This window comes from Vespa mandarinia, chromosome 2 (genome assembly GCF_050613455.1).
Source record: "Vespa mandarinia isolate Hongniang chromosome 2, ASM5061345v1, whole genome shotgun sequence".
In the NCBI taxonomy this organism is placed as follows: domain Eukaryota; kingdom Metazoa; phylum Arthropoda; class Insecta; order Hymenoptera; family Vespidae; genus Vespa; species Vespa mandarinia.
In genome coordinates, this window is record NC_140811.1 from 2,030,507 (window position 1) to 2,040,000 (window position 9,494).

The 9,494-nt window shown below is 37.8% G+C and overlaps 1 protein-coding gene across 2 annotated transcripts in view; it reads right to left on the minus strand.

Annotated features, from left to right (window-relative positions):
• Positions 1 to 311: 311 nt before the first annotated feature.
• Su(var)3-3 (lysine-specific histone demethylase Su(var)3-3) overlaps positions 312 to 9,494 on the minus strand; it is a 132,091-nt gene continuing 122,908 nt past the window's right edge. For both annotated transcript variants that reach the window (XM_035888179.2, XM_035888180.2), the window contains 4 exons: positions 3,377 to 3,669; positions 2,848 to 3,060; positions 2,438 to 2,648; positions 312 to 1,143 (listed from right to left, as the gene is read on the minus strand). In XM_035888179.2, coding sequence (XP_035744072.1) covers positions 908 to 1,143; positions 2,438 to 2,648; positions 2,848 to 3,060; positions 3,377 to 3,669 — 953 coding nt within the window. In that variant the 3' untranslated portion in view covers positions 312 to 907. The remainder of the gene's footprint in view (positions 1,144 to 2,437; positions 2,649 to 2,847; positions 3,061 to 3,376; positions 3,670 to 9,494) is intronic.

The following is a 9,494-nucleotide window of genomic DNA, read 5'->3' on the forward strand; positions in this document are numbered from 1 at the left end:
AGGGTATATCGTTAAAGGGGAGAAAACCGAACGTTTTACACGAGTAAAATCTAATCAAACGTTATGATACAATATTGCGTCGAGAATTATTATATGTTCTATATATATATATATACATACATATATATATATATATATAATTAATAATAATAATAATAATAATAATAATAATAATAATAATAATAATAATAATAATTAATAATAATAATAATAATAATAATAATAATAATAATAATAATAATAATAATAATAATAATAATAATAATAATAATAATAATAATAATAATAATAATAATAATAATAATAATAATTATGTAGGACATTAAAGGCACGGATTCGTACGTATAAAATATGTATAAACGCGACGAGATGAAAAGGGGATCGAGAGGATCGAGAGGGCGAAAAAGGTTCCGAGAATGAAGAAGATTTTCTTACAATTATTACCTACACGTTATCATCTATACGTGTATGTGCATATCCTTTAATGGGTTTCTTATAAAAACAAGTCAAGTGCTTTCGAAGTGATTTCGAAGAATGCTGATCTTCTTGGTCGTGTTCCTTTTTATTCGAAAGAAATAATAAGGAAAAAAGAAAAAAAAAACCAGAGAAAGAAGAAGAAAAAGAAGAAAAAGAAAAAAAAAGAAATAAAAATGAACAGGGCAGATTCTCGAAGGGATGCTCGCGTACTGTAAAAGGGCCGCTCTCGATTCTCTCGTTATCTCACTTTGTCATTCATTCATTCTCTCTCTCTCTCTCTCTCTCTCTCTCTCTCTCTCTCGCTCTCTATCTTGTTCACTCATCAATATCTTTTGCTAAAGAGACGATACGCGAGCGCGATTAACGACGCGATTTTTAATCGATCGAATTGAGATCGTGGAAGGATCGATGGAAATTTGTTTTTGATATACTAAGGCGCCGAACTCGTGCCAGTCGTATTGCTATTGTTGTTATTGTTGTTATTGTTGTTCGTAGTTGTGATATTGTTGGATGATGAGACCCCCGTTGTACTAGGTACAGTTGTTGGCATCGTTGGTGGCGCGTAAGGACTTCCACATAGTTGATCGGCAATTCGGCCACCTTCACGGAGTCCACTCAAGAATGCACCGTGCACAGTCGCCGGATAATTACGGATCGTATGTTCCCCTGAAATCAGACAAGAAGAGTACTCTTCTAATTTTATTATTCAGAGATTATACTTTTTCATTTCTTCTTTCTTCTTCTTCTTCTTCTTCTTCTTCTTCTTCTTCTTCTTCTTCTTCTTCCTTTCTAATTTCTCATTCTTTCCTCTCTATCCTTCTTTCTTTCTTTCTTTTTATTTTTTTGTTTTTTTTTGTTTTTGCCCATTGCAAAAAAAGAAAAAAAGAATAGGACACGACGGAGATATAAATTTTTCATTGTTCTTACTTTTTACATTTTATTTTTCCCACCGACGGAGAAACTCGGAGAAGATAGAAAAAGATTTCTGGTATTCAATAAGTAATAGCTCGCTTTAATTTTAGAACACTTTGTCGTCATCGAATGTAATGATGTAGGACGAACGAAAAGACTCTTTCTTTCTTTCTTTCTTTCTATTTTTCTTTTTTTCTTTTTTTCTTTCTTTCTATAAAGTCTTTCGCGTAACAGTTTGTTCGCGGTTTTGATCTCGAAAGACGACGACTTAAAAATGGTACGTGGTTCAACGAAAAAGAAAAAGAATCCTCTCTCTCTCTCTCTCTCTCTCTCTCTCTCTCTCTCTCTCTCTCTCTCTCTCTCTCTCTCTCTCTTACTTTTATAGCCTTTTTCAGGTCACCCAAATTCAAGAAAGAGCATAGAAACGGTACGTGAAAGGAACCTCACCCGAACAAAGTCACGTAACGAAGGTACGTTGGGCATTGAGGAACCTTGTACGCCCGAGATACGGTTCGCGGCGACAAATGAATATAACAGAAAAAAAAATCTTTTCCATTTGAATCATTTCGGTATGTCCGTTACATTTTCCTATGAAAAAAAAAAAAAAGGAAAAATCGTTTTCATAATGGGTATATATGATAGTGAAAATTTCCAAAAACGTCGGTTGGTTTATTTCGATTAATTTAATTGTTGAAATATTGAAAATTTTTATCAAATCGAAAATTATTTCAAAGGAAATGGAATTATTATTCTTGATTAATTAATAAAATTCTTTGATTACGAATTAATAAAATTCTTTGAAGTCAAACATTTTTTTTTTTTTTAATTAATCCACCAACGAAATTGGGATTATTGGATTTTGAAAGAAATTTAATTTTTATTGCTCTCTTCCTTTTTCCATTTGGATATTTTCCTTTTTTTTTTTGATTTTTCGTTTTTCTTTTTTCTTTCTTTCTTTTTTTTTTTTTGTTTTTTGTTTGCTTGCTTTTTTTTTTACCCTATCCCCTTTTTTAATCCGCCCGAATAAATTTGACGAAAGAATTCTCACCTGCGAAAAAAACTCTTGGTTGAGGCGACGGTGTGCCCGGAGGATAATTGGGAGGCGCTGGTGGTGCTACCGGTGCCGCAAGGAGATCGTAATCACTTCCGGAGCTGCCGACTGCAACGAAACTGTAGGAGCCACGGGCCCAAGGATCTGCACGCCATCTTGTAACGACACTCTCTCGGGGCTGTGGGACTACTTGATTGCCAAAGATCGTCTGTGGGAATACAAGCGACGTTCGTGCTAATCGAATAACAGAATTTCTTTTCTTTCTTTCTTTCTTTCTTTTTCTTTTTGGTTTCTTTTCCTCTCTACCTGTCTTTCTTACCTTTTCTTTTTCTTTTTTTTTTCTCTTTTATTTTATTTTAAATACAGGAAGAAAGAGAGAGAGAGAACTCTTGTAAAAGTTCACCCACCTTGAGGACCGAGATACAGCGACCAATGATAACGTCGTCGCTGACATTCTCCATTACGCAGGCTGCCTCTCCAGCGACGAGGGCCAACAGGACCGGCGCTTTGTACAGGTTCCAGAACAGGAAGAGTTCTCCTCTCGAGGCGGTCGTACTACCCACGTGCCCGAACAAGTTCGCCGTTGGATCCCAAAAGATTCGTTCAAAGCATAATACTACCTGAAATGTTTGCATTCGTTTTCTTCAGAATGATTGTAAATGAATATGTGCTATTTGCGCTCGTCTAAGTTCTTAATAATAATAAAACATAAAAAGACGTTAGGAGAAAATGAAAGATTAAAGAGATGTGAAAAAAGAAAAAGGAAAAAAGAAGAAACAAATAAAATGAAAGAATATAGAAAATATAATGTTAAGAAGATTTTCCAAGAGAGGCATATACTTTTTCTAAATGTTTTAAAATATATTTTCAAGCGAATTTGTCGTCTCATAAATACGTTAGTACTCTTTAGAATTGACTTAGCCTATAAGATCTTACCTTATTTAAATTGCCAAAGCCAAGCCTCTGGATGGCTTGAGACTTCCAATCCGGAAGCGGAGGGTTGAAAGCAACCGCGGAGGGTGGAGCGGAAGCCTTAAGAACGCCGAGTGGCAGCGTAACCAAAACAGCGTCGGCTTTATAGACGGTATGATTTGTGTGGAGGCTGCGAGAGGGTGCGGCCCATACTTCTACGCCATTTACTCCGTACCGAACGGCCCTTGCAGCTGTGTTCAATCGAATATCGAGTCCTTCTGAGAGAGCAACAGGTACGCAGGAATATCCGTTGCGAACTGGAAGAATAAGAAGAAGAAAAAGGACGAATAATAAGAAAGAAAGAGAAAAAGAAAAAAAAAGAAGAAGAAGAAAGAAGAGAGAAAAAGGAAAAAGAAGATATAAAAAAAAAAAAGAAAAGAAGTAAAGAAAAAAAAAACAAAAAGAAAAGAACGTTGAATATAAACGTATCAGAGAAAATAATAGAGTTAGCATCGGTATAGCTAATATTCAAAGTTAATCGGTCGATAAATATATGGAAATCAGAATCGATGTTTAGGCTTGAATTGGCCATTGAGATATACGTGTTTCGATAAAAATTCTTATGCATTTATGTACGGTTTTTTTTTCTTTTTTCTTTCTTTCTATTTTTTTTTTTTTTGAAAGGGCGAGGTGAAAGAAAGAGGGAGGAAAAAAGATAGAGCAAAGAAAAAAAAAAAAGGACAAAGAATAAAAAAAGAAAGCAAGAAAAAAAAGAAAATTCCTTTCTCTCGATTATACTTTCAAAATATTAAATTCCACGAGATGAAATTTACAATATCAAAACGTGTTAACAAAATACACTGGTGTATCGTGCGATATGGTTTTTTTATAAACGGAGAAGAGGATAGGTGAAGGAGGGGAGAAAAAAGCAAAAAAGAAAAAAAAAAGAAAAAAAAAAGGGAGGAAAAAAGGATGATAAAACGAACGATACTTATGACTCGATCTATGCCATGTGTCAACCCACATGTTAGTCACGCTTAATTATTCTAGTGACATCAAGGTGAGACGACACGCGAAATTTTGAACGAAACGCGAAGAGGAGATCCGAATTTCAGGCGAGGAAACGAGACAGCAGACGAGATCCCTTTAAAAGCACAACTTGTACAAGAGCAGGAAAGAGAGAAAAAGAGAGAGAGAGAGAGAGAGAGGGTGAGAGAGAGAGAGAGAAACATAGGGAGAGATAGTGAGTCTCGAGAATAAGCGAGAGACATAAATTTGGGGCGGTCGCCCGGCGCCATGTAGAACGAAGCACAGCAAGTCGTTCTGGAACTGCTACGCTGATGTTGGACGCATCATCGTCATTATCGCTTAAACGGATATTTCGCCGGTTGGCACGCTTAAATCAGAATATATATTCCTCGCTCGCACGAATGGCTTTTGAAAGTGTGAGGAGGATACTCGACGATGTGCCACGGTGAAGATGGCGATGCAGTCCTAATAATGATACACGGACGTCTCCACTTAGGCCGTTTAATTATGTTGATGGCTGAGCAGCACAGTTCCCGTGCTAACAGCCACCGTTCTCTCTTACTCTCTCTCTCTCTCTCTCTCTTTCTTTCTTTCTCTCTCTCTCTCTCTCTCTCTCTCTCTGTCTCTCTCTCTCTCCCTCTCTATCTCATCTACTATTGCTACCAGTGCTCCCGTTTCGGCAGCCGCTACCAACACAATCTCCATCTCTCCATTCCAGAAATATAAATTTACACTCGGGCGTGATATAAATTAGCGTGTTTCGAGTTCGAGCTGAAACGCATTATCAAAATGTTCCAACGAACCGGAAAGCACTCGTGCGAGAGGAGAAATGACTGCATGGAGAATACAAAGATGGACGCAAAATATTTCTCCCTCGTAGTTTCAATTTATCATATTCTCTTTCCCCTTTCTTCCTCTCTCTCTCTCTCTCTCTCTCTCTCTCTCTCTCTCTCTCTCTCTCTCTCTCTCTCGCTCGTTTTTTTTATTTCATCTCCATTATAGTTCCTACCGGGTATCGTCGAATAATTTCAAAGCGAAACGATATGAATTTGTTATTATTTCAACTACGGCTCATCCTCTTACTCTTTTCCCCTTTCACCGTCGTTACCGTTACTTTGATTCGGCTAAATTTTGGTTTGTTACGTCGTCGATTATCGCAAACCCCCTTTTGTAATAAGCGAGAGAATATTCAACAGTCGAGCGAGAGAATAATCCGAAACCACCAGAATTATGGTAAGCCCGGGGTACTTTTCCTCCTCTACCTACATCTCTTCCTCCTCTTACTCCTCATCCTCCTCCTCCTCTTCCTCCTCCCTACGGATAACTACGGGAATGGGGAATTAAGCCCTTGGCAATGAGGCGGCTCTGAGTCGACCGAAATCGTTGATAGAGAGGAGCCTGCACCATTCTCTTTCTCTGTCTGTTATCCATTTACTGTCAAATCGTTGATTGCCAAGCTCTTGAAATAAAATGACAATTAAAACAATTCCCATTGTCGTTCTTATTATCCAATTAGTTTCGATTAGGCAACGTAAATACAAAAAAAAAAAAAAAAAGAAAAAAAAAAGAAGGAAAAAAAAAGAAGGAAAAAAAAAAAGAATGGAGAGATAGGGAAAAAGGATGAAAAAAAAAGCAACAACAACAACAACAACAAGAACAACAAAAGAAAAAAGAGAAAAAGATGTCGAAGAGAGGAAGGAAAACAGAAAAGAAATTTGCTCGATGCTTAGTTTATATACTTTGAAAATGATACCGTATCGTATCGACAAAAGTAATAAAAGAAAAAAAAAAAAAAAAAAAAGGAAGGGGGTTGGTAGTCAATCTAATAGGATGGTACAAGGAGAAGAGAGTTAGCGGAAAGAGGAAACAAATATTTGAAAAGCTTACTGGGTGACATGAAACTGCTTGCCGTTTGACAAGGAGAGGAGAGAGAAGACGAGAGGAGGGAGAAAATGTGAAAGAAAAAGATAGGGATGAAAAAAAGAAAGGAAGAAAGAAAGCAAGGAAGGAAGAAAGGAAGGAAGGAAGGAGAAAGGATAAGAGGACGAATCGCACTGGACTCGAAGACGAAAAGTTAAAAGAGAAGAAGCATGTGTGTGTGTATGAGAGAGAGAGAGAGAGAGGAGAGAGACAGATGATCTCTTTTTACGGGGACACTTTAACTGTGTTCTATCTTGTGCATCGCACCATGAAAAAGTAATGCCGCACACATATACACATACACATACACACACACACACACACACACACACACACACATATATATTTATATATATTTATATACATATGTATCCATAAGGAAAAACGTACGTAATACGCGAGTGAATCAACGACAGTGGCAACCACCGACAACGGTAGTGGTAGAGTACCACCCTCTCACGACCGCCACCGCCTCTTCCTTGTCTTTCGTTTGATCTCCACTCGCAGTATTTTTTGACGGTCGAGTCGAACAATTTGTATGCCGCGGTGGTTTTCAATTTACATTTAAATTGGTTGCTTATGGCGTTCTGTCGTCTCGACGGGAGTCGGTGAGGGTGAGAGTGAGGGTGAAGAGGGAGAGAGAGAGAGAGAGAGAGGGAGAGAAAGAGAAAGAGAGGGAGTTAGCCGATGGACCATGCCGCCGCCACCACCACCACCACCACCACCATCACCACCACTGCCGCTGACGATGCTGCTAGTGATGGCAATGGCGATGATGATGGTGATGGTAGTAAAGATGGTGGTAGTGACGATGGTGATGCTAGTGGGGCTCAAAGAAGAAGGGCCGGCAAGTTGTCCCTCCGAACAGTCGAAAGCTGCTACGTGAATGGCAAAACTGTTTTCTTTCGTCTGTGCGAGGAACCGCTGGGCCCGATTACGAATGACTACAGCCTTGCTTCCTTTGCTTTTCTACTACTTATTCTTATTTCTTTTTCTTCTTTCTCGAGCCGTCCGCCCATCCAAATCATGATCCTTCGAGATATGACCGATGGTGAGACACGCGCGCGCGCGAGAGAGAGAGAGAAAGAGAGAGAAAGTGAGCGTGGAAAGGAACGAATCCTGTTTGCTCGAGCAAACGTGCTTCTCTTCGTTCGTCGATCTCTCTTCCGACTCGTTTCTCGCACACTTACGTTAACAGCGGTTGGTCCACGCTTTTCTCTTTTATTTTTCTTCTTACCTCTTTCCGAGGCCACTTCGATCGCAAAGCCTTATCAATTTCGACGGCTGCTTATAGACATTTGCCGAAGTATCGGTGGAGAGGACGGGGGTAGTCTCTTTTCCTCTCTTTCTCTCTGTCTCTCTCTCTTGCTAATCGTAATTACGTGCCCGATAACGAGCAAAGTCGCGGGGGAATTAATCTTGGGACTTTCTTCTTATCGGATAATCCCTTCCTCTTTCTCTCCCCTCTCTCTCTCTCTCTCTCTTTTTGTCTCTGTCTTCCTTTCTCTTTCTCGCTCTCTCCCTTTCTCTCATCTTAAAAGTAATATCTATCGCTAAGAGAAAAGAAAAAGAAAGAGATGGAAAGGAAAGGGCGAGAAGTGTGTGGCAAAGGAAGGAAAGAGAAAAGAGAGTGGGGGGTATAAGTAGAATATTAGACAACGAGAAAAATAGTTAACAGCTTGATTTCGTGGCCTCTTGCCTTTTCTTATCGCTAAATTTAACGCCGATGTTGCCGTATAATTTGTTCAGATCGAGATTAAGTTAATTGGAGTCGGTTTACGATTTATGACGTTCGACGGTTGAGGTAAGTAGGGTGAATTGGAGATTCCTAGATCGCGCTAGTAAGTAACGCAAAAGAAGAGATCGATATCGGTTAAGGATTTATCACGAGCGTCGGACATTCTGTGCAAATGAGCCCGTATCTCCGAGTGAATATATACTTTTGTCGAAACTCACGGAATACCACGTTCATTACGTACCAATTTAATTTATGTTATCGTACCCCATTAGAACATAAAATATTATTCGGTAAAGTACCTCTTATGTATTCTCTCGTTCCACGAATCCTTCTATTTTACGAGTCAGATTGTATAACGAACGTTAAAATATTCAAACTTTTATATAAATCTACGTGCGAGGGAGCGATTTAAAAAAATTTTTCGTTCATTCATTTCTTTTGTTTCTTCTTTGTATTTTTTTTTTTCTTTGCTTCTCTTAGTTTTTCTTTTTGTCTTCTTTTTTCTTTATTTTATTGATTTGTTTATTAATTTATTTTTCTTTTTCTTTCTTCTTTTTTGTTTTCATAAATTACCGCTCATAAAGCGACACCTTCGTGGTAATATCCAGAAACTACTGGCGGTATTATGGTCGATAAAACAGAAATTTGATCTTTTCCACCACCATTGATAAAATACCTTTTAGATCGATAGCCAATTGTAATTAGATTGAATCAATTGGAAATTCAGTAATTGATTGATTAAATCGTGCTATGATTTTAATTAACGTTAACGTTCAACTATCGTTAATGTACTTATATTATATGAAAGATTAATAATAATAATAATAATAAAAAAAAAAAAAAAAAAAAAAAAAAGAAAAAAAGGAAAAAAAAAAGTAAAAAAAAAAAAAAAAGCGGAAGAAAAAAATAAAAAAAGAGAGAAAGAGAAAGAAAAAAAGAAAAGGAAAAAAAAGAAAAAGGAAGAAATTCTTTACGTCGCGGTTAAAATATTCAATAACGACGTGTATTCGCTAAAGCCCCGATGAGTCTAAATTTCTTGAAATAATTTAGCAAAGAATAAAGGACGATCCCACGTATCTTAGATGGTGGAATGTATCGATTCTCACGCTCGACGAGCGATTTTCATTAGCCTCGCTTACGCCTTCCAAAGAATCTCAGCATCGTCCAGAGACTTTTTGCGCGATCGAGCCCCACAACGACGTGGTACCGATGAAGAAAGAAAGAAAGAAAGAAAGAAAGAAAGAAAGAAAGGAAGGAAGGAAGGAAGGAAGAAAGAAAGAAAGAGATAGATAGATAAATAGATAGAGAAAAAGAGATAATGAAAAAGAAAGAAAGAGAAGGATATAGTTGATCCACCTTCTCCTTCTCCTCCTCTTTCTCATTCTCCTTCTTGGTCTAGAGATACGATGGTACACGTAGATCGGGCCACTTAGCGCGTTCGTTGGGTCACAATAA